We start from the raw sequence: 25459 nt of genomic DNA, 5'->3' as shown, positions 1-25459 counted from the left end.
CTTGTAATTAGTTTCAGTCTATTTATCCTAAAATGGTAAAAAAAACTGTCATCTTTTTAAAAAGCAAATGTTTCTTCGCTCCTTTCAGTGTCTCTGTCCTTGCCGAGAAATACTACCCCAAGATGTTCAAGCTCAGGGGAAACAGGAGACACGCCAAACTCAGAAACAAGACTCATTCAACCCTTTGGAGGGGCTGGTCCTTCCTCCAGTCTATTGAGGAGATCCCCAACAGCACCCAGTTCCCTTGGGTCCTGTTCCACACCGCAGAATTCCACATCTCCACCTATGCCCTCTCCACGTCTTCCTCACTCTCATTCATCTCCCTTATGACATCCTCATTTGCTTGTGGTAGCTCCTCAAAGGCTGATCACCCTAAACCCACCAAGACCTGGAAATAGTCACTTGAGCACCAATAGGATTAGAAGTCAACCTCATGGGCCCTCTGACTCTTCCCTTCAAGACAAGGAAGGTCCTGTCCGACAACCACCTGTCAGAAAGCCCCCTCGCAAGCCTGTATGGGTGGATGTTTCTGTATTGCCAAAGATAGTAGCAGTACTTTGCCTGGGCCTTCTGTGACCAGCTTAGCAGGTGATAGGGACTGTACCGTTGAACAGCAAGGTACGGGTGCAAGTCAGCAAAACAGGATAGTGGATGTTCAGAGGCAAAGAGAAGACAAGACTGGTACTTCATCTTCATTTTCTAGCACTTTCACTTCCACTACATCATCTTTTAGTGCCTCTTCAAACTCACGCGCTTCCTCTTCATCCATCAGTTTACATATAAACTCTATCGGAAACCCCTGGTAATCTCAGCAACTGCATCAGGAGGGACTCTGCCAGGAGTTGATGAGGAAGCAATTAAGAGGAAAAATAGAAGTAAACAGATGCTGTTGTCTTTAAGAGCAAAAGAAGAGAAGAGTGAGGTCTATGATCCCTTTAATCCTACCGGGTCTGATTCCTCTGATAATGAACCAGAAAATGAGGGTCCTGATATTAGCATCCAAAATACTGCACCTCGGGTGCCAATTGGATTCAGTGAGAATGGCTGTCATCAAATCAAATATAAGCGTCTGGATGTACACTCAGATGCAGAGAGAGGCTTGGAAATGTGTGCAGAAGTTAAAACAGAGCCAGAGTCTTCATAGGACAGACCATGCAAAGAATCACCCCATCATTCAGACACCATGCATAGTCAAGCTCCTTCAGGAGGTCCTTCTTTGGACTCTACTTGTTGCGAAGAGGGCATGGACACTGGAAGTGGTGGAAGCCCTTTTCAGAAAACTGAAGAGCACTCCAGATCAAGCTGGTCATGCAGTGAAATAAATGTTAAGGTGGAGGTAAAGTCTGAACCTGAGACGTGAACTCTACCCATCAGACCCCAATCAAAGTCGCTAGAAGAGTCTCTAGCCAATCTACAACAAGCTTCTAAAGAGAATAGAGTTTGTAAAGAGCTGTCCTCAGTCAGTTGTGCTTTTGGTGGTTTTAAAATAGCTAAGGACAAGGAGGAAAAACTTCACCAGTCCCAAAGGAAGCGATCACCATTGAACGCGCAAAGCCTTTCATCTAAAGACTCTCATAAAAAGAAACACTCAAAGTTGAAAGAAAAGAGGAGGTCAAGGTCAAGAGATCAGCAGAGATCTTATTAAAAATTGAAAGAGAGGCAGCGCTCCCGTTCAAGATCGAAAGAAAGGTGACGTCCGCGAACAAAAGACCGGAGGTGTTCCTCGAGTTCCAGCAGCAGAGAAAGGAAGACGAGTGGAAGAAGAGCAAGTCATAAGAGGAATGACACAACCGAGGGAGAGAAAGACCTAGGAAGAGGTCAAAAGAAAGAAGGTGCTCCTGATCCCGTTCATTGTCTACATCTAGAGAAAGGAGAAGAACAAAGTTTCAGGATGAGACAAAGTTAAAGAGGCAAAAGTCAAGATCAAACTCTAGAGAGCATAAATGGCGGGAAGAACTATCAGAGACTTCTCTGCATACTGAAAGGAGCTCCCATAAGTCTGCAGAGCCCATGTCCACTGAAATACATGAGCCTGCTCTTCATGCAAACAAGACTAGCACGCCTGTGAAGACAGAGCGAGATGCAAGACCACAGGAGTGTGAGACGACTCGTGCATTACCATCAGTTAAACGAGAGACCCAGTCAGTTGAGATCACAGCTCATGGACTTGGGTCATCAAGACATGATGACCTGACCAGAACTATTCAAGAAAGCGAGGATGATGTTTTTCTTGAGCTGCTGAAGCCTAATAAATTTATACAGAATGAACTTTGTCCCAATGGTTCTGGCAAAGAGTTGAAAGACATCAAAAGAGAGGAAGAAGTCAGTCTCAACTTGTGTGGAGAATTAGATGGCGTTAAAAAGATGAAGAAAGAAGACAAGACATCTTTAGGCATCTTCAGCCAGAAATCATCATATGTTAATGAAATTGAATCAGGAAGTACCGATTTAGAAAAGAGCCACACTGGCTTACAGGATGAGATAAAAGTACAAGAAATGGTGGGTGAGCCAAAAAAGATAAAAATTGAAAAAATATGGCCTGATGAGGATGATTCACAAATTTGCAGTGACAACCCTCTTGAATACGCCTGCCATAGATGGAGTGAACTTTAAAAAGGAGTCATATCAGTCGCCACCTTTAGAGGAGGACATGGAGATGTCACCTCTACAACCACCAGACCCACCAATAAAACAAGAACTTGGTATTTCCTTAGATGAAGATATCAGTGTTGATTACTTGATTGATAATTTGGACTTCGTTAAGAAGGAAATGAGTGAGAGCAATGTGGCCGACTCAACAGAAGCTGTCGACCCCAAGTCTGCCGTTCAAGAGACTCCAGCAGGGAACAAGCAAACTACGGAAACGGTTACGGCTGGTGCAAAGTCTAAATCACAGGGAAAACAAGTTACTTGGAGTTTGCAGGAACCAGCAGAACCGCAGTCTGAGAAATTAAGCAGTGAGTAAACATTTATTCACTGTGCTGCTACTTACTTTCAGTAGGTGCAGAGTTCATTACAGACCAGGGGTGTCCAATCCAGTGTCCCACAGAGTTCAGCTCCAACACACTAGGTGTTTCTCAATGTCAAGGAAGGATCCTCGGAAGCCAGTATTTCGAGGATGCTACGTCATCGAGATCCGTTGAAGGACTGTTCCAATGTCTAGGATCCTCGGAATTTCGGAAGGACTGAGTCCTTCGTTCGAAGAATATCCCATACACAGAAAAGGATGCATATGTGTATCATTCGCGCTCTACGCGCTCTCAAATCACCCACAATCCTATGCGCGCAGCTTTGCTATCTAACGCTAGTTCGAAAATGCAAAAATGTCGGAGCGTTAACGGTTTTTATTTACGTTACCAAACATTTGTTATAACAGTAGTAAATATAAGTAAAGTTTGATGTTTAAATGCCAGTACAAATTACTACCGTATTGATATTGTAAATTATACAAATACAAATGGTTAACTGAACTGGACCTGTCATTTAACAATTGGTTGCGTCATCGGCTTTTCTTTTATAAATAACAAGTTAAGTTGTCCAAAGTAATTTAATGATACCATTCACAGCGTTATTCAAACGGACCTTTTCACTGACATAATGATGCAATTACGTGCACTTGCTAGCCTCTTCCATTTACGTGTTCTCCGAATGCGAAGAGGAGTCTCACCTAGCCTCTGAAGGAAGTGACTTGGAAGGATCAGTCCTGCCAAGGAAGCATCCTTGACATTGAGAAACGCCTACTTTCTGAATGTTTCTTGTGAATCTGAGGACCTTGATTAGCTGATTCAGGTGTGTTTTATTAGGGTTGTATGATAGTGGTTCTCCAGGAGCAGGTTCGGACACCACTGGTTATGCTCCAACTTGCCCCAACACACTTGTCTGGGAATTTTAGCCTCCTGACAAGTTCAGCCTTTTAAAAGAGAGCCAGCATTTGAGGTTTAACACAAGCTCAGGTGTGTTTAATTGGGTTTAGAGCTGAACTGTGCAGGTCAGTAGCCCTTCAGGAGCAGGATTGGACATCCCTGGTTTTTAACGAATTCTGCAAGTATTGAGATGATAAATAAATTACTTAAATCACCTCAGATTTGGTGTGAAGCATTCAGGCAATATAAAGCTAAAATGATTTTGAAAACTAGTACAATGTTTTGAATGTCTTCCCGTGCCTGTTTTAGAACTTGCACTCTTCAAATTAAAACTCAAACTCAAGGGTCGCGAAGGTCTGCTACTACCCCAAAAAATCAGGTACAGACCCTTATACTTGCAATGTTTTAAAGGGATAGATAGGCCCCCCACCCAAATAAATTTGTCAATTTTCTTAATCTTGTTTTTGTTGAATTTGAGGTTCACTTGCTTGACTTTATTCTTTGGAAGAAAGCAGATCCCTTGAAGAACATTGATGTCCAATGTAAACCACATTGACTTTTCATTGTGTTTTAACAAAACGGACATTTTTACATTCATACAGACATGCAGTTTTAGGACAATTGTAGTAAATAATTGCAACTCTTTCTAACTGAAGAAACTAATGTGGGTTGCATAAATCAAGCCTCATGAACAAACATAAAAATTTTATAACACAGAAATGAATATGAGGTTGTCATTTGAAATTTCTCCACTCTTAATAAAAATGTTTTTAGATACCAGTGACCAGGGGCGTCGCTAGGCCCTTTTTAGGGGGGCTTCAGCCCCCCTAAACTTATGCCCAGCCCCCCTAAAAAATTATTTGATTAATTAATTAGTGATCGCTTCAGTCCCCTTTAAAAACTCATTTGAGACGGTGGCAAGCTGCATCAAGTTCCGGCATCTCCCCTGATCTGAGTCTGCATGGATTCAGCGCGTTTTTCAATCCACAGGGGCGCCGAGCAGAGCGAACATCAGAGAGTACAAGGTGTGTGTGTGTGTGTGTGTGTGTGTGCGCGTGTGTGTGCGTGTGGTGTGTGTGTTCTCGCATCCAATACCAGTACGTCTTCGCTGCGTTCACTTTCAGCCTTTATCACAGTGTGAGAGATGTTTTTTCTTCCAACAAAAATGAAGCGATTAACACCCATGAAAACATACTTTAGAAAACGATCATGATTTATTTTAATTTACTTTTTGAAATTGAAAACATATTATTGTGTATTTCGGCATTACATTATGCAGCCATGCAAAAAAAAAATTATTAACGACACACATCATTGTCTGAAAGTACAAAATGGCACAGAGAGAGAAACATCATGTGGAGTTATTTTGTTTTCTATTATTAAACATAATTTTGTATTAAGTAATAATTAATCATTAGTGTACCATGATACATATATTAGAGTAAGAGTAAAGGGATCTGTGATTTTTTTTTTTTTTTTTAAGTAATTGATTTATAGAAGTGGCAAATTGATAATGATATTATTTTTAATAAATATAAATAAATATAGAACAGATTAAACATATTACCAATAGACAATTACATTAATACATGTTTTGTCTATATTCTTAATGAAAATTAGCTGGCTAGTTAAATGATTTGAAATGAAATAAATTTCCAGGGGCTGACTTGATGTATAACCAACCGTATTGTTGAATATAAAGGCTAAAAAGCTAAAAATTAATAATATAATAATAATAATAATAAAATATAATAATTTATATTTCATTGTAGATGGATATACAACTTTTTTTTTTGTCGTGCGGGAGTAGGTCTGCAAATGAACAACAGTCAGGTGAGAATAGAACAGACAGCCTCACACACACACACACACAATACCACTGTGTTCCCAAGATTCATTGCAGTCATTGAACCCTTATGTTGTTTTAATTTTCTGCCAATTTCCACGTACATTTCATAAGAAAAAGCAGTGGTATCATTCCCAATTCAAAATTTTCCAGTGACTGGTCACATCTAAAAAACTGTATTAGTTTTTTTTACAGTGTTATATATGGCTCAGTCAGTACTCCTACTCCCATATATGAAATACAGGGAATACAATGGAATAGTGGATTGCAATAAGGTTAGTAGTATACAACCCTACCCTAATAGTAAAATAATATTTTTTAATCATACCCTTATTGGGGGCTGAGCCCCCCTAAAATCAAAATCTTAGAATCGCCCCTGCCAGTGACCATCATAATTATTTCCCGTCATATGTAGTTGCTTCAAACAACCAGAGGGTGTCATTATATCACTCTTTACATTCACAATTTGCAGCTCGCTTTCTCCAGGAGGTGAAAATAATGCTGATGCAATTTCTATTGTACCCATGTGATCGAAACTGAAAGCAGCCAAATAAGGCTTCACTTCAGAAGAAATGAAAGTTAGCATTACCCTTGGAAATTGCATCCTCCTTTCACAAGGAGCCTCCCTGACAAAAACAAGTTTCACAAATCACAAATAATCAGGGACACTATGTTGGGAATTTTAAGCGGCTGACACTTAATGTTTCCATGATGTTTTGCATTCATCAGCTAGAGTATAACTGCTTAAAAATAACATATAAAAATCATTTAGGTGCAGCAAATTGTTTTGCATTCCATTCGACAAAGGGAAATCCCAGAGAATGACAGGAAGTTGAGAGACCTCATAAAATCTTTTAAACATTTTATGGGAATTTTCATCGTTGTGGGCAGTCAGACTGCTGTTAATGGTGCTTCAGTACTACAAAAAAAAATGCAATATGATTTCATATTAAAGGATAAAGAATCATCTCCAGTTGAACCAAAACTCACGGCATCTCCAGAAGATGAAAGCAAACCAAAATCACAAAGAAGTTTTACAGGACCCCAATCAAAAAGACAAGGTGACTAGAGCACGATTACATCATATCATTATTTAATAACTCATGGCATTGTCTTGATGTCATGAATTTTTAAAGTGTTTTTCTTTCTGTAGTACATGAAGAAACTTTATATGCAAAAGCAAGCGATAGAGGAGGTCAAACTGGTCATAAACCCCTTTTACAAGAAGAGAGACATCACAAAGGAAGAGTACAAGGAGATTCTGAGGAAAGCTGTTCAGAAGATAATTGCTAGACGTCAGGTGTTTTCTTTTGTGGTTGTTTTTCATATCCACTTCCTTGTAATGGCATGTTAGACCCAAGGTAAACACCCGTGACCAGCACATTTGTATTTGTAAATCCACTCCAATGAGCCCTTTTCTTCAATAAATTATGAAAGTATTGTCATGTTTCTAAAATGACCCCATGCATGTCTTGTTTCCCCCCATTCACAAGGAGTGTCATAGCAAAAGCGGTGAGATTAACCCAGTGAAAGTATCCAACCTGGTCAAAGCCAATGTGGATCTGTACAAACATGCCAAAAAACAGAAGAAAGAGGAAACTGTGCAAAGCCAACACAAAGACTCCCAAACTCCAGTGTGAGGCTGGGGGTAACGGCTGCATTTCATATGGGATCTTATAGCGATCAACTCTAGATTTGATTGTTTTTTTTTAATCTGTGCATTTTTACAATGGTGTGGGGAAACTCTTAAGGGCTCATCATCTTGTCTTTAGTTGTCAAATTAACCTGTTTGTATGCTTTCTTCTGAATGTAAAGACCCTTTGAAAGTATCTGGGAGTGTCCGGATAGACAATGGGTTGAAAAATCTTTACGTTTGCCATTGTTCAAAGCAGCTCCCTCTTCGTGTTGAATGCCATGCTATTTAAGATTATGATCCAGCAGGAAGTATAAGTTGTTAAACAGGCTCTTGCATTGTCAGACTAAAAAATATGACGCACGTTTGTATGTATGCATCATATACACTCTTTAACCAGCCATTCCACCATGAATAATTGACGCTGGAGAGCACCGTACTTTTATTTTTTATTTTTTTATTTTGTGGTTAATGAGAATATAAGCATTATGCTGAGGAACATTCTCAGGGTCATAAATGAGACGTTTTGTGTCTCAGAAAACTCACAAAGAGTATTTGTGTGAATAAAAATATCGTTCTGATATCTGATATCACCCTCATTGAAATAGTTTTTATAGTCCACATGACACGTGGTCGGCGGTAATGTACCGTTTCTGTTCAGTTGAAATTACCGTTTTCATTTTAAAACCTGTCAGCTGTGAGTTTGCCCACTGCTTATCCTCATTGGCATTGTTTTTTGTTTGTTTTTATGAATGATGACATACAGCCTACAAAATAATGAATCTTTTTTTTATGCACTCCTAAAGTTGCATTTAATGAAAAGTATGCGTAAGAAATTTGGTAGCTAAAAGTGTATTTCAAAAGGTTTTTTCTGAACCCTTTTCAAGTCGATTCTGACCTCTTAACCTGAATGAACTTTATTATATGAATCCAAGCAGTCAGAGAATACATGGTTCGTCATGTGAATTTAAGCGTCCATGTTGCTTAATTGAAAACTTTATTTAATAAAAAAAGGGCTACGTTTGTTTTACAGTTAAAAATGGTTGAATATTGAATGATTCATGTACAATAAATCATATGTTCTGATAAAAGTGTTTAATACAGTAGGTATATGAAAATGTTTAGTCATGAAATGTGCTGTATAATTGTATTATTGTCTTGAAATTGAAATACAGTCACAAAAATACACATGTATATTTAAAAGTATTACCACTGTGCATTGACACAATATTTTATTATATATAGTTTATTACATTTTCTGTAACATTTTTATACATAGTCCATCTTTAGATATTGGTGTCAGCGTCATTCCATAAAACAATACACATAAAAGTCAAACAGTAGTTTTTTTAAATAATAGTACATTTAATGACGCCAAACTTTCTAGACATCACATTCATAAAGCAACAGACAAGAAGCGATACAAGTGCAGCCCTTTGGGCGAGAGGTGAGAGATTCTTCACTAGAAGACAGAATATTAACATGAGGCTTTAGCACTCATTAGAAAAGATTAACAGAAAGACCATGTTTCAGGTAATCTGATTATTTGGTTATTTGAGATTGCTTTGCATGGTAGAGTGACCGAGACCTCTCTGAACGCCCCACGGAAATCACCTCTGGAAAGTTTGCACTATAAATATAACAAATTGAAATTCTCTCTCTCTCTCTCTCTCTCTCTCTCTCTAGATTTATTTATAGGCTATATGTGGAAAGGCATGTCTTCATACTTTAGGCCACTGAAGGCAGACCCAAAGAATTTATGAGGTCAAAAAGGCTGTTGTGGGAGATCTGCAGGCTAACGTTTTCATTGAGAAGAGAGGATGCTCCCTCCATTTGAGCTCTTTCATGAAGTTCACGGCAAATCAGAGGTACAACCTGTGGAACAAAAGATAATTATAAGACTGAAACAAAAACAAAACAGCTCCAAATGCGGTTCTGTATTGTTCAAGGTATTTACTTTGACAGTAATAAGTTTCTTCTCCAGTGGTTTTCCATCTGGGAGCTTCTCTCCAAAGCACAGATAGATGGTGTAATCCGGAGAACCCCGTCTGTTCTCCTTAAAATCCATCAGATCTGGAAAAAAGTTGATATTTGAATCAAAATGGAAACGCATACCACATCACAATACAGTTGAGGTTGTTGGGCTATTTTTAACTGAACATCACGACCGCATGTAACACTTACAAGTGGACAGGTAGCTTTAAAAGCATTAATGTGATGCTTGCTAAGCATTTGATAAGTAATTTTGTCACTTTTTCCACAAGAAATTAATGGAAAGGCTTTTTTCTCCCACACATGGTAACAGGGTAGAAGGCTAAGCAGTCAATCGTGCATTTAAAAAAAAAAAAATACTTTTCTTCTAGCTATGCTAAAGGAGAACAATAGTAACAGGGTTGCAAACGCAAGGTCTTTTTCTTTATTTTTAAGCAATTTGTTTTTGAAAGGGGGTGCATCACAATTACTTTTAATTTTTAAAGTCTGGTTTTGTGGTTCCTGATAAACATGTTAGCCGCCATTTTTCCATAATAACTAGGGTAACAGGGTTGAAGGCTGAGTAGTCAATTCTGCTATTTGTGAAAAAAAAAAAGTGATATTAGATTTAGTCTGGTCTTCCAGCCATGCTGTAGAAAGGGCCCAATGATGTAACTTCCTAAAAGTCACAATTTTAGTGAATATTTTGTTTTTGCAATGAGGAACAATCATGGTAACAGAGTTGCAAATCCAAGTAATCTTTTGTTGACAATTTGTCAGCGAAAGTGGATGTTTAACAGTTGTTTTAAATGATTTCATAATTTTATAATATACAATTTCAAAATGAATGTCAAACTGAGTAACACGGTTGCATACAATGCTTTCTCATAAATAAATCGGTCACTCAGTACGTGTTGGCTAGCTTGGGACCAAACGCTTTTTAAGTTAGTGATAAATATATTTTTTCCACAAATAATTAAGAAAATTCCATATTTTTTAATAGTCTTGCTGCCATACTGTAGAAAAGGACTCAATGATGTCACTTCCTGTGTGTTGCAATTAAAAAAAAAAATGGACTTACAGTACATTCAGGCTATCAATTTTTACCTATCGTGTTTTCGGGGAATCGAACCCAAAACCTTGCGCTTGATAGAGCAATGGTCTACCAATTGAGCTAAAGGAACACTTTAATTTGATTTAAATTTAATGGGGAAAAATCATGGTAACAGTGTTATAAATGGTGAACCCAACTGAAAATTGTGTTTGTGGTAATTAAAGTAGTTGATCAAATAAATTGGATATTAATTTGATATTAATTAATAAATGATTCCTATAATATTAGAGATTATTCTCATCGTTCATACCTCTTAAGTACTTATCAAAGCTGAGCAGTTGCTCTCTGGTGTTCTGGTGCAGTTTCCTGGGCTCTGGGTTCTGGATCTCAGACGGCTCGCTGGTGCTGACGAACACTTTACACTGGTCCTGACGGAAGCCGTAGATGCCGTACTGGTTCACCTCCAGCTGCAGACCTCTCTGAATGCTGTCCAGGATGCGTTTAGTGAACTGGATCTGTTTTTGGTCAATCAGACCCTCGGTGGATGGGAAGCGTATTGGCTCCCCTCTCAGCTCCGATGGGTCGCACTGGTAGTGAAACTGAACGAGCGGCGAACACAGGCGAGTTTTCAAAACTTCTGTTTTTCTGTAGTTGATTGAGATCTCCAGGTCACAGAAAGCTGGAAGGTTACATTGCTGCCCTAGAAATAAGTGGGGGGAAAAAAGAATTGTTTTGAAGTGATGTTTAGCCAAGTATGGTGACCCATACTTATACACCAGTGTTCCCATTAATAACATTATAGGACAAAGATAGTTTTTGAACAGCACAGATAAAAATTTAACGGCACAGAGAAACTATATCATTGGAATCATACAGAGCTTGAGCATTTAAAGTGGTATACAAGAATATTTTTCCGCATGCGTAAAATAAACAATGTTATTGGGTCGACGCTAATATAGTTGTTGCTATAATTAGCATTCTTGATGTGAGAACGATATGGCCTTTAGAGATGTGATATTACAATGTTATACATACAATGTCAGTGGTTCAAATACAACCAACATCTTCGCAAGGCTATTCGTAACTATTTTATGTTTTAGGGAACTTGAGTTTATATGAAATCATATGATCTCATGTATGTTCTGCGCAATTATGGCCTTCTGATCAATAGATTATTTGTCCAGTGTCCAGGTGTGGCTCTCTCATAACCCCCTCACACAAGCGCTTGTCAATATTGTTGTTGCAGTCTCTGCCATTTTGTTGTTGTTCCCTCTTTTAAGTTTCGTTTTCGACTGTGAAACAACGGCCCGGTACGATTTTGTCACCTTGTGGAACAACTGATAAGTGCAAAACAAATACAATGCACGGGTGCGACCTACAACGTATGAGCAGTTAAAATAGGGAAAAAATGGTGTGCGTATTATGGTGACGAAATTTGCGTCATGCACAGCCAAAATGAAAGTATACTTTGAGCTTGAGGTTAAAGGGTGAACCCTAATGCTTGCTTTTTTCCTTCAAAAGTGCACATCGTACGAATAAATGCGAAAGCCAACTCGTAAAATAGTTATGATTTTTTTATGATTTTTCAGGGTTGAATAAACTGTTTCGGCATCTGCAACAGCCTGTCATGTTACCTGTGGTGTAGGGCTGCTGGTCTGGGGGAGGAGTGTTATTCGGCATGCATGGGACATCGGAGTAGAGAGTCTCATAGAAGTTGCTTGAGCTGGTCGGAATGATTTGTTGGGAACAGGTGTTCCATGCTTGGGATTCTGTGAATTTAAATTATATCGTAAATTAGTATATTGTGAATGGCATAACAAAAGCCTATCCATCTACCTCACTTCCTGCCACTGAACGAAACTTGCTAATATAATGTTGTGTGAGCTGATTGGTGTTTGCATGTGCAGAGTGTTATGGCTAGTTGCCATGGTGTTGCTTAAGTTTTCGGGTTGATTACTTTTGTTCCTGTGTGGATTTGAAAGGTGTGGCCACATTGGCGAAATTTACAATTGCAAAACTCTGATCAATGCATGAAGCGCCACTCACAAGGAAAACACTTTCTTTTTTCTTTTTTTTTAAACATAGCAACCTTCTGTTTTTATTGCTAGGATTCAAAGCGAAATGACTGGTTTTCACAAGGGCTGCACGATAAATCGCGTGTGATATTGTAATGCGCACCTTGTCAGTAAAGAGCTGTTGTTCACTGACAAGTTAGCTGCGCAAAACCACAATCATATTTTGCCCATGAACAACGGCTCTGTGTAGTAAATGCTGCTCCATGTGAAAGCGTGCAAGTGATCGTGATTTACCGCTGATTACAGAACCGGCTTTACTGACAAGATGCGCATTAAATGTTGCATGAGATTTATCGTGCAGCCCTAGTTTTTACACACAAATATTTAAATAGAACTGTAAAAGTGATGCTACAACAATAACAATACCATCACAAAGAAACAGTATTATTGGTATCACTTGACAACACATAGGATCGAGCAGATTCTTATTGAAATGACTGGATTTAACATTTGGAAATTAACAGAGCAACAGTAAATGTGATGGTTGCAAAATCATAGTTTGTTTGAATCGCTAACCCTAAATATAGCCATAATAGTGATTCTACCTGCATGTTGTTCATTTAGATCCATTGTCCCCACCTGGTTGAGCAAATCCTGCTGTATTAGACATAATTCAGATTTAAAATATATCTTTGTACATTATTTTTTAAGTAAATGAACATTTTAAAATGTTTAATATATATATAAAAAAAACATTATTTTTATGATATAATTATGATCATGTCTACAGCCAATCATAAATCTGGGCCTTACCTCCATTTCTTCAGATATGTAATTAGATGCACTGTAAAGATGAGGAATGAATGGAAGTTGAACTGGTTCTACGTTCTGGATCTCTTGGTGGTCTGAAGAACGAGATTAGCCAGGGTTTTATAAATCAATTAAATTTCCCTTGACAAGTGCAGACTGAGCAGTTTAACTCACTTTGAGGACGGATGATGCGATAGACCTTGTGTTGGTCGTCCGGATCTTTGGAGTGATCCTCTAACATCTCAAAGTTTTTGAGACTATGAAGCGCACAACGGAAATTTGTCTTCCATTTCGCTTTGTCGTTAGGGTGCTCGTTGATCTTCCCACTGACCACAGCCCATGCCTATAAAACACCAAAATTGCACAAAAGTCCAGGTATATTTTAAAGTCAGTATAATTAAAATCCATCAGGTGTAAATGGATTGCAACATCAAACACTAAAGTCAAAGGGGCGTGGCTTCCACTCAATGGTTAGACCCTCCTTTGGGAATCCCGCCCCTCTTCCAGTTCTATCCCTCATGAATCATTAATACAGAAGTGAAAAGATGCCAAAAGTGACTGTGGCATAAAGAGGAAGTTACCTTAAATATTTTAACGTCGTCGTCCCCGAGGTCTCTTCGCGAGTTGTGCTTCCAGGGGATCCGAAATATGTCATTGCCTATCATGCGCAATCCCTCATATTTCCCACTTTCCACCTGCTCTATGAGCCATGGGCCAAACTGAGGTTTGCCAATTGCACTTCTTTAGAAACAACAACAACAACAAAAAAAAAGGGGGGGGGGGGGGGGGGGTATCCACTTAATGACGTCATCACATGCTGTCACATTGCTGCTGCACTGAAAGTTTTTATTCTTATCGAAATGTAAGCTTATATTCATGTTCAATTTGTACAGTATGAAACCTTTTCTAAAATAATAAATACATTTTAATGTAACATTATATTACATCACCATATCTGCGTCTCAAAACCTAGTCTGCTGCCTAACTAGAACGCACTTAGTTATGCCGAATTAGTTCAGCTGATAGTCAAAAGCACAGACATGTCAGCTGTTGAACTATGTACACATGCAGCAAACAGACGTTTATGTTTTGTTTGTTAGTTGTACAGAGAGCCTGCGCGCGGCGCGTCAGGTTCAGACTCTTCTCGCGCTTCGCTCAGCGTCATGGTTTTGAGACACAGCCTATATTTTATAACAATGACAATCATTTCATCATCTTACCCTTGCATCGCTGCCATGATCCCAGTAGTTTAAGCTGTTCCACTGCTTGGTAGTTTCCAGCGGTCTGGAGTTTATCTACTCTTTTATACCCACGGACGCGTCACGGACGCGTCACACAGGAGGAGGAGCGTTTGATCACGTTCAGTGAATTCCGCAAGCAATGGTTGTTATCGAAAATAAAAGTGACGTGCCACTAATTCGTCTTCTTGCATCATCATATCCGATTTAAGGTAAAGGCTGCTGATGCAATACCTTTAAATATAGTGATCTATTGGTCTTAAATTACATTTCGTGAGCAAATCAGCATACTAGAATGATTTCTGAAGGATATGTGATACTGAAAACTGAGGATGTTGAAAATTCAGTTTTGAACCACAGAGAAAAAAAAAACAAAAAAAAAAAAACAGTTGTCTTACATTGTTATAATACCTGTTACAATTCTCCCGGTTTAAAAAGCCATGCCTATTGCATTTCAGTGTTGTTGTAGAGATTTGTGTTATGTGAACGTAAAATAAAAAGAAAAAAAAAAGAAGAAAGTTTTAGCATTAAACAAATTACATATGATATTATATAACCATTTAACATTCAAACTAGCATTTTTGTTACTGAATGTTATCTTAAGAGACAAGGTCTGGTTTATTGTTATCGTAATAAAAATGTGCGTCAGACGTTGTGTACATATATAAAGAGGAAAGTCCTTGAGATGCATGGCCTGAAGCATGTTGTATAATTACTATAATAAATAAAAAGGTGCGTTCACATAGTAGTTTGGCGAAATCCAGTCATCCCTACAGATATCAGTTTCACGTGGGCGAGAAAAACGCCCCCACGCAGATTTCGCTCAAGATCAAGCTGTGCATTCATCTCATAGATTAGACTTCTGTGTGAGATGTGCTTTATACATCACGACACTATTGACAAAAGACAACAGAACTGTTATTGCACGCAAATTTTATGTATTTCTTTTCAGATTTCGCGAATGTGACCTCACCTCAACACTCAGATCACAATGGGATGACTTTATTACTACATCCACCCTTCTGTGTAACCATGAGTTTCTAAATCAGGCCACACACTGATTTACCTAAACGCCTGCACACAAATATGCTTTGGCCTTGACTCATGTGTTACTTTGGTTAGTGATTTTTTTTTTCCCCCAAGTATGTTTTAAACCTAGTCAAATAACTCTGATTGTACTGTTTAAATATTAACAGTAATTTCAATTATTGGACCCCATTGGCTTTAACAGTATGAAGAAAAACACATTTTCTCAAAATATCGCTTTTGTGATCAGATGAGCAATGTAAATGCTAAATAAATTAAAGTGTGATCAAGTTGTCCAATAGCCTATACATCAAAATACAAATTTTAGCTTGATTTTATTGAATACCATGATTAAACTGCAATCATTAGTGGAAAAATAGTCAAGTGGGACTGTGGTCACGAGCAGTTTCATTGATAATGATTTCTTCAACAGGTGTTGAGTTTCTGCACTCGATCTGTCCTTTATTTCTCACGGCAGCTGTACGAGAGGAAACCATGACAGTGCTGTTATAAATATTACACGTTCACTGCTCTTTCCCCTGAAGCTGGAGGTGCATGTGTGTGTTGTTTAGCAGTGGAAAAGGGAAATGAATCTGAGGGTAACTGGAGCACTTCTCTCTGTGGACTCCTCAGAAGAGCCGTCCTCCAGCCTGGGGTTGTTCCCCAGTACCTCTCCTGATCCGATTCAGCTGACAGACTGCTCGCCTACATCCAGCGATACACTGTTTTCATTTCCCTTTTTTCGCGATTTCATGAAAAACAGAGAAAGTGTTAGAAACCTGTGGCTGCACGGAAATAAAAACCTATTTATTCAGTAGGCCATCGCTGAAATCACAGCTGGACAAAACCACAGCCAAATTTGTGCACTACTCTCCCAAAACTACTTTACGGTTTTGTTAATGTACCTTTTAACAGATGCAAATCTGTAATATGGTACCAACTGCATAAAACTAATTTGGGCTTAAGTTATGCATATGTTGAATTATTGAACTGGTAACTGAAGGTTTACGATTAATCATTATTTTTCTTATCCATTACTGCCCTCTGGTGGGGATTAAAACACTACACAAAAACAAACTGTAGATCTATCTGCAGAACATAGTAACTCACCGAAAACATTGAGTTCATCCTTCAAGACCTAGTAATTTAACACCAATTTATTATTTTAATTTATTTTTCAATCATGTAAATCCCAATATCTCAGTTTTGTTCCACTTATTTGTCAACACTGACTGCTTACTATATACTGTACAATAATCTCATTTTGTCTAGCTGAGGTTCTTAGATCACAGATTTCAACAGTAGGTAAACATCTACTATAAAAAGTCTATTGTGTACAGCACAGAAAAATAATCGCAATATTTATTCAAACAGTGCAGTTATTTGTGAAATGTTACATTGAAACTGGAAATTCACCATTGCTTTTGCATTTTTAGATATTTCTTACATTTAAAGCCATATATAGTGAACATAAATTTGAAGAAAACTGTACAATGTACTGTCTGTCTGTCTGTCTTTCAATTCATTAACATTTGTTAATGCATCAGGTATCATGTACTAATAAATTAACAACACCTTATATATTAAAATATTATATATATATATATATATATATATATATATATATATATATATATATATATATATATATATAATATTAGGTAAAAAAATTTAGCCTGAATGCACTGTAAGTGGCTTTGGAAAAAAGCATCTGCTAAATACACACACACATATATATATATATATTAATGGTAACTTCCACATAAACATTAAATTCAACACTGTAAACAGTTGTCCATTGTTAGTGTAACTAGTGTATTAACAAGCTGATCCTTATGATAATATGATAGCGATTAATTAGTTGATGAATTTCCAGGAGATGGAGCTAAATACATTTCCAACAAGATTTGAAAAATGTTTTCGAAAGTAATGGCACTCCTTACCACTAGAGGGAGTGAGAGTTCAGCCACGAAATAAAACTGCAGACTCCCTCGATCTCTTTTGACTGTATTGTGTTCACTTTCAAGCAATGCATTTGTATTTCTTTAAATAGAAAACTTGCGCTAAATAGATAGATAAACGATATTCAGAAATGGCTTTTTATCCTGAGTGACACACACTAGGTTGCAGGGCAGCCGCTGCATCTCTTTAAAGAACACTTACTAAATAACTCGATTTCCAACATATATTTCGAAATGGACTTTTGTAAGTGACATACATATTTTCTCATGAGACTTTTTTTAAATAAGAGAAAAACTAAGGTCTGAGACCACACTGTTTATTATTATTATTATTATTATTATGTTAAAGTATTTTGAAAGCAAAAATCAAAGAAAAGTGATGTAAAATGAGTAAGAAATATTTAAGATTCCTAACTTGATCTTCTGCTAGGTCACTAGGCAAATGTAAGCAAATCAGTGAGTTTGAGTCTGACCAGATGAACTCGGTCAGGCTTTCTGTTTTCTCCTCTCACATCATGAAACTGCAATCACCAGGGTTAGCAGTCTGAGGGCTGAAATCTCAATTCATGCATTTCTTTTCTTTCCTGTTTGTTATAAATCAAAGTCAGGAACAGCATGTTCAATACACTTTTGAATCATGCGGGTTATTCATGATCCAAATGCTTTTTGCATGCTTCTTAATACATGTGGTGTATGACACTTCTGTTGGTATTTTTGTTAGTGAATCTATATTGGGTTTAGCAGACCAAAAGAGGACAAATCTAAACTGAACTCTTTCAGAGAATCATTGTTATATTCAAAAGCATCTATAAAACCATTCGCCTTCTATTCCGCGCATTTCGTGGCCTCTCATTCAGTTTAAACGCGTTCGAATCCACCAATGGGCTTTGAGACTGCAGACATTGGGATGTAAATGAGGGCACAGCGCGTGCTGGCTCAGTGAAAGCGTCCGCTTGTTTATTGAGCTCGCGGAGCCACGCGCCCGGCTCGCGGAGCGTCACCCTGAAAGGGGCGGAGTCTCGCGCAAGAAGCGTGCGTCTTCAAAGGGGGGTGGGGTGTCGGACGCGTGTTGAAAAAGCCCAGAGCTGCCAAAGTTTGTATCAGATCCGAGGGACAGCAAGACTCGGACCACAATACTCGCGACCGAGCACGCGAAAGGCACGAGAGTCGCTCGTCGCTAGTTTTCTCTTCCTTTTTTTTTTTTTAAGTGACAGTGGATTTGTTGTTCGAGACGATTTGGATGCAAACATGGATACTGCTCAAAGTTCGTGCAACGCGTCCGTCATCCTGCAAGAGTGCGCGCTCCCGAGCGCGAGCCAATCCAAGGTGCTGAAAAGACAGCGCTCGAGCTCACCGGAGCTGTTGCGCTGCAAGCGGAGACTCACGTTCAACGGGCTGAGCTACTCCATCCCGCAGCAGCAGCCCGTCGCGGTGGCGCGACGCAACGAGCGCGAGAGGAACCGCGTCAAACAGGTCAATATGGGATTCCAGACGCTGCGCCAGCACGTCCCCAACGGCGCAGCAAATAAGAAGATGAGCAAAGTGGAGACGCTCCGCTCCGCGGTGGAGTACATCCGCGCGTTGCAGCAGCTGTTGGACGAACACGACGCGATTTCAGCCGCGTTCCAGCGCGGAGTTCCGTCACCGACGCTCTCGAACGCGTACTCGGCCGATCCCGAGTCGCCACACTCCTCGTATTCATCCGATGAAGGGAGTTACGAGCACCTGAGCTCCGAGGACCAAGAGCTGCTGGACTTCACAACCTGGTTCGATCGCTACTGATGAGATCTTACAATCCTCACCTAAACATTCCGAGGGAGCTTCACGAGACCGCTGGAAAAGCCCGTTCATGTGCTCTGGAATCTGGTTGCTGGTTTATTGCTGGCATGGGGATTTGTTACTGGTCCATGATGATCTTAGACCTGCTAGAATCCAGCTACTGCATTCCCAAATATACATGGACCCTTGTAAACTTCACAGATGCTGCTTTGTTGACTCTATGGGCAGCAGTCTGGGACGCTGTGGCTTAGTGGTTAAGCTGGAAAAGGTTGTAGGTTCAAAGCCCAGTGGGGTTGATGAGTTTCTATAGTTGTGATAGAAGTCACGACTGCTGGATGAACACATTTCATAAGTGCAATTGTGGGCATGATATGTTGACGCAACTGATGCTGTTTCAACTTCTCTAAGAATGTCATGTTTTTGGGAATATTGATTATTACCTACAACCAACTACCAGGTCTGCTTAAGGACCTATGTTGAAATTTGTACAATAACTTTTTGTGTTGTTAAAGATGAAGATATATTTTTGTAAGTGGAGCGCAACAGCCTCTTTGTGACAATGAACGCTGTTAGTTTGTTGTAATAATAATAATAACCGTTCCGTTTAGATCAAAGTTGCTTTAACACTGGAGAAGAGTTGATCTGTCGATCTGTATTTATCAAAAGTTTATCGTCTATAGATGTAGTTCTTCCTGTGATACATGGCAGACTTTTTCAATGCACTTGTCCATTTTTAGTAGTGTACATAAATGATTTGAACAATATATTTTGTGGAAATGTTTTTATAAATAAATCTGCTCTATTTATACATACGTCAGTGTTTCTGGTTGATTTTCGAACCCAACTCCAGATGCTCCACTCTTAAAAATAAAGGTCCTTTAATGGCATCGATGGTTCCATGAAGAACCTGCACAGAACCTTTTCAAAACACAAAAGGTTCTTTAAAGTGGGAAGATGTTTTTCACAGTAAGAATCCCTTGATGGTTCTTTTAGGAACCCAAAATGGTTATTCTATGGCTTTGCCTCTTTATTTTTAAGATTGGGGTGATTTAACATCCTTGTGCATGTGGAAGAATCACAAAATGCCCCTTTTGACTCTTTACAAAAACCTCCAGAAGACACTATACAGAGATGGGCTATTTCCACCCTTTCTAGGGGTCATTTTGCAATGACAAAGTTGGGTCAGAATTCTCATCCGAGGGCGATTGGTCTGTTTTTAGTCTCAGTCTATGACCCCAGCTGAGTTTTTCAGCCCTGGCCAACCAAAGCAAAAAAAGCCATTTTCCCATTTTGCCTGACCCACAGGTGCCTTTATGCATTTCTCTGTGTAATGACACTCCTTATTGTTAATAATTGAAATAATGACTTGAATTTCACCAGCAGGCTAATAAAAACTCAGATACCCCATTTAATGATCTCTCAGTAGGCGGCCCATGGATGCAGCTCATGCATAAAAACTTAGTAATTAGATTTAGTGGTTGTAAAAGGCAAGATAAAGATCCATTAAGGTCCTTTAAAAACATGCACATACTGATGCCCCTTATCCCATGCAAGGGGGTCACTGATGCCCCCTCGGCCCCCATAAAGAGTTTTTCTTAGCAGGTGTGAGCCACGTGCCTGTGTTTGGTGGGACACATCTGCTCAACCCCATTGGTTAGCTGACGAACCCTCATGGTTTGTAGTTTAAAAACAATAAGGGAGTGATTTATGACAGTAATTATTCATATCTGTATGGATTCTTCTATATCTTTTAGAGCACCAAAATAAAAATATACTCAGCATGAAACACCTACTGGTGGGGTATTGTTTAATTCTGAAATATAGTTGATCTTCGTTGATCTTCACGGGGTCTGAAATGACACGTCACAGTGTTTTACGCCGGGCCGACTTTAGTTTCTAAGAGAAGGAACACCTGAAGTGTGATTTATGTCATGTTAGTGAACCGTGACTGCTGGATAGTCAAGTCCACCCCCAGGAAATTAGAAGACATACGATTTTTCAAAAGAAAATGATTTCATCCAGATTAAGTATGAATAACTTGGAAAAAAAAAAAATTCTCACAAACATAATTTGCATAATTAGATCTAATCAACCAATGATTTGAATGTAGGCACCACTATTTACCTGTTATTGACCTTCAGCAAAGAAATAAGCCAAATAAATATGCATGCAACATAATATAATAAACTAAACAAAAATCTATCCATCCATTCATCCATCACTACTGGTCAAAAGACAATTCACAAAGGATGCATTTATTTCATTAAATACAGCAACTAATATTATAAAATAATTGCAATTTAAAATAACTGTCCAATCTGAATACATTTGAAAATGTAATTTATTCCTGTGATCAAAGATGTATTTTCAGCATCATTACTCCAGTCTTCAGTGTCACATGATCCTTCAGAAATCATAATAATATACTGATTTGACCAAGAAACATTTATGATTATTATCATCAATGTTGAAAATGTTGAAATCTTTTGTAATATAACAAATGTTTATTTTTGATCAATTTAATTGATCCATGCCGAAATAAATAAATAAATTAATTAATTAATATATATATGAAAATAAAACTGATAGATTTTTGAACGGTAGTGTATATATTTGGAGGTCGTTCAGCCACAACCTGCAGCACCTGTGTGGGCGGAGCCTGGCCATAAACAAAACTGAGTGCGATAAGAATCCAGCCACTGTTGCTTGTAAAGTGATGAAAGTGGACTTTGTCTTGGCATGCAGTGGCTTTTCTCAGAAGGTAATCCCACCTGGGTCTGTTTTAATGGCCCTTTGAGCTATGTTTGATTTCAAAGCCTGGAGAAAGAACAAAATCTGTCAGGAAAAGGAAGATGAAAACTGGCAAGGAGGGTGTAGCTATGGGATGCTGTTCATCAGATATTTTTTATTTTATTATTATTATTATTATTTTGGCTAAGTAAAACTCAGAATGAATGTAGATTTTGTAACAATTTGATGACCGTTATTCTAATACACAAATCACCTGTTGTTTCAGACATACATTCATTCATATTTAACTCAATTCTGTTTCTATTCTTTCCATTCCATGAATATGATAACATAGAGGAACAAATCCCATGTTTCTGTATTGAGAACTGTTAGCTATATTGGATAAACTAGATTTAGACACATTAAATATCTGTGTTAATTGCAGTATGGAACTATTTAACTATAATATTTCTCTGTGTCCCATATTATGAACACATCCCTGTTACTGCTTGATTTCCATTTGATCATCTAATAGTTCTTAAAGCCAAAATACACGGAAAGTGACAGCACTGTACACTTTTTAAAGCATAGTGAGAAGACAGTAAATCATTTTATTGCATTTAAAAAAATTTTATGCAAATTGTAGCTTAATCGCTTTCATCAGGATCAACCTTTCAGCCCCGTTACCCTTTCCCTCCTAAAGCTGCTCCAGTCAGAACACGCCACAGTACATGGATTTTTTTTTTCTACACCAGATGCCTTTCACACTGTTACAAAAAAAAAAAAAAAAAAAGAATTTAAATGTACAACTTAAATATCCAAAAACCACTAGGCTAGTGTTATATATTTTGTTCAGCTGATTGTGACGGCTGGTGAAAGACAGTCCGGAAACAAATGCGAGTTAACAGGATTTAATGAGATGAAGATAAATAATACAACAACACACAAAGACGATGAGGCGATAACACTCCAGGGAGACGGTGGAAGGTGAGAAATCCAGCCGGAAGTGGAGTGTAGGTGAGGAGTCCGGGTCTTGACGGCGTGAGACAGCAGGAGAGAGTGGCACAGGAACTGCGGGGAACAGAGCCGAAGGTAAGTGTCCGTGGCTGAGTGATCGTGCGGAGAGTGGATGAGGTTCTAGGGAAAACACAGACATCCAAACGCAAACTAACACAAAAGCCAGACGGGGGTAACACAACGACATGAAACAACGATCTCACAAACACAAGACATGAGACAAGCCATTATATAGGAGATTAGTAATGAGTGGCAGCTGTTGCTGATACAATTAACGGAGACGCCCACAACTAGTCAGTGCAGACGCAGAACACACAGAATTCACCACAAAGTGTAAACAACCCGAGATCACGGTTTACCAACCGTGACAGTACCCCCCCCTCTAAGAACTCCTCCTGGAGTTCCCAGAAGGGCCTACCTGCAGATTGAATTCCTCAATAAGGGAGTGATCCAATATGTCCCTAGCAGGTACTCAACTCCTCTCCTCCGGACCGTAACCTTCCCAGTCCACCAGATACTGGAATCCTTGTCCCCTCCGTCTCGAGTCCAGAATATGATTAACCGATTATGCTGGTTCCCCTTCTACGAGACGCGGTGGCGGGGGAACCGGAGTAGGCGGATTAATACGTGCATAAAACACGGGTTTAATTTTGGACACATGAAAGGCGGGGTGTATCCTCTTGTACGCAGGAGGTAGTTTGAGGTGGACTGTCACCGGACTAACGATCTTGGTGATAGTGAACGGGGTGATAAATTTGGGAGCTAATTTGTTCGAAACGGATCGCAATGGAATGTTACTGGTAGAAAGCCACACTTTTTGACCCACAACGTAGACGGGAGGCTTTGACCGGTGGCAATCGGCCTTGGCCTTAGTGCGCTCCCTCACCCGGAGCAGAGTCTCACGGGCTCTGGTCCAGGTGCGGTGGCACCTCTGGACAAACGCGTGAGCGGAGGGGACTGCGACTTCAGACTCCAGACTGGGAAATGCTGGTGGCTGGTACCCTACACTACACTGGAACGGAGAGAGGCCCGTAGCTGACACTGGCAACGAATTGTGGGCGTACTCCACCATAGAGAGTTGTTGACTCCAGGAAGAAGGATTCTTGGAGACCAAACATCTCAACGTCCTCTCTAAATCTTGGTTGGCTCGCTCAGACTGTCCGTTGCTTTGGGGATGATAACCCGACGACAAGCTAACCGACGCTCCTAATAACTTGCAAAATTCCTTCCAAAATTTGGATATAAACTGGGATCCCCTGTCTGAGACCACGTCTACCCTCAACTAATCTCTCAGGCAAAATACACTCAGGAGTAACGGGACGGGCAGAGGGATCAAAAAGACGTGACAAAGAATCGGGTTTAACGTTCTTGGAACCCGGGCGGTACGATAGGGTAAAATCAAAACGACCGAAAAAAAGTGCCCACCGAGCCTGCCTGGAATTGAGTCTTTTAGCAGTTCTAATGTATTCTAAATTCTTATGATCGGTCCAAACAATAAAGGGAACCCCTGAACCCTCTAACCAGTGGCACCACTCCTCCGACGCTAATTTGACCGCCAACAACTCTCTATTGCCAATGTCATAATTACGTTCGGCAGGAGATAATCGATGAGAGAAAAACGCGCAAGGGTGGACCTTATCGTCTGAAGCAGCACGTTGGGACAACACTGCTCCTACCCCCACCTCTGATGCGTCGACCTCCACCACGAACTGCCGTGTGGGATCAGGGACGACAAGGATGGGAGCCGAAACAAAGCGGCTCTTTAGGTTAGAAAACGCAGTTTCAGCTGCGTCAGACCACCTGAACGGAGTACTGGGGGAGGTCAAGGCTGTCAGAGGTGAGGCTAGTTGGCTGTAATTACGAATAAAATGCCGATAGAAATTGGCAAACCCCAGAAACCGCTGTAGGGCCTTACGGAAATCTGGAGATGGCCAATCTATCACAGCCTTTACCTTGTCAGGGTCCATTCGTATTCCCTCAGATGACACGATAAACCCTAGGAAGGGGACCGACTGTGCATGGAATACGCACTTCTCCGCCTTGACAAAAATCCCATTCTCTATTAACCTCTGGAGCACTCGTCTGACATGTTGGACATGTTCCTGGAGAGATGAAGAAAAAATCAGTATGTCATCCAGGTAAACTTATATAAACTGATCTACCATATCTCTCAACACGTCATTCACGAGTGCTTGGAAAACCCCGGGCGAGTTGGAGAGCCCGAACGGCATCACCAAATATTCAAAGTGCCCTCTAGGGGTATTAAAGGCAGTTTTCCATTCATCCCCCTTCCTGATGCGGACCAAATGATAAGCGTTACGTAAATCCAATTTTGTGAATACCGATGCTCCCCGCAACCTCTCGAAAGCTGAAGACATGAGTGGTAATGGATAAGTATTCTTAATAGTAATGTTGTTCAGCTCCCGGTAATCAATACAAGGTCGCAGAGAACCATCCTTCTTACCCACAAAAAAGAACCCCGCCCCCGCTGGAGATGAGGAAGGACGGATGAACCC

General features: G+C 39.5%; 2 protein-coding genes and 1 pseudogene across 2 annotated transcripts; 2 read left to right on the top strand and 1 right to left on the bottom strand.

Annotated features, from left to right (window-relative positions):
• Positions 1-342: 342 nt before the first annotated feature.
• LOC127946906 (PHD and RING finger domain-containing protein 1-like) lies at positions 343-8398 on the top strand (annotated as a pseudogene).
• Positions 8399-8546: 148 nt separating this feature from the next.
• irf7 (interferon regulatory factor 7) lies at positions 8547-14572 on the bottom strand. The gene is made up of 9 exons (XM_052543590.1): positions 14413-14572; positions 13774-13933; positions 13367-13535; positions 13196-13287; positions 12988-13039; positions 12002-12136; positions 10678-11067; positions 9300-9415; positions 8547-9217 (listed from the first exon to the last, which is right to left on the bottom strand). The coding sequence occupies exons 1-9, from the start codon at positions 14427-14429 to the stop codon at positions 9071-9073; spliced, it is 1278 nt and encodes a 425-aa protein (XP_052399550.1). The 5' UTR covers positions 14430-14572; the 3' UTR covers positions 8547-9070.
• Positions 14573-18235: 3663 nt separating this feature from the next.
• On the top strand, positions 18236-20008 carry LOC127946819 (achaete-scute homolog 1b-like). The gene has a single exon (XM_052543594.1). The coding sequence runs from the start codon at positions 18666-18668 to the stop codon at positions 19197-19199; it is 534 nt and encodes a 177-aa protein (XP_052399554.1). The 5' UTR covers positions 18236-18665; the 3' UTR covers positions 19200-20008.
• Positions 20009-25459: the final 5451 nt, after the last annotated feature.

The sequence above is a fragment of the Carassius gibelio genome, chromosome A25, assembly GCF_023724105.1.
Source record: "Carassius gibelio isolate Cgi1373 ecotype wild population from Czech Republic chromosome A25, carGib1.2-hapl.c, whole genome shotgun sequence".
Taxonomy (NCBI): Eukaryota; Metazoa; Chordata; class Actinopteri; order Cypriniformes; family Cyprinidae; genus Carassius; species Carassius gibelio.
This window is presented reverse-complemented; position numbering and strand designations above follow the sequence as displayed.

Coding starts and splice junctions, on each gene's coding strand:
- irf7 (XM_052543590.1), bottom strand. Junction 13,288..13,366: donor TCGCATCATCCGTCCTCAAA/GTGAGTTAAACT, acceptor CTCGTTCTTCAG/ACCACCAAGAGATCCAGAAC. Junction 9,416..10,677: donor CTTTGATAAGTACTTAAGAG/GTATGAACGATG, acceptor ACTTTTTTCCAG/ATCTGATGGATTTTAAGGAG.
- LOC127946819 (XM_052543594.1), top strand. CDS start 18,666: ATGGATACTGCTCAAAGTTCGTGCAACGCGTCCGTCATCCTGCAAGAG.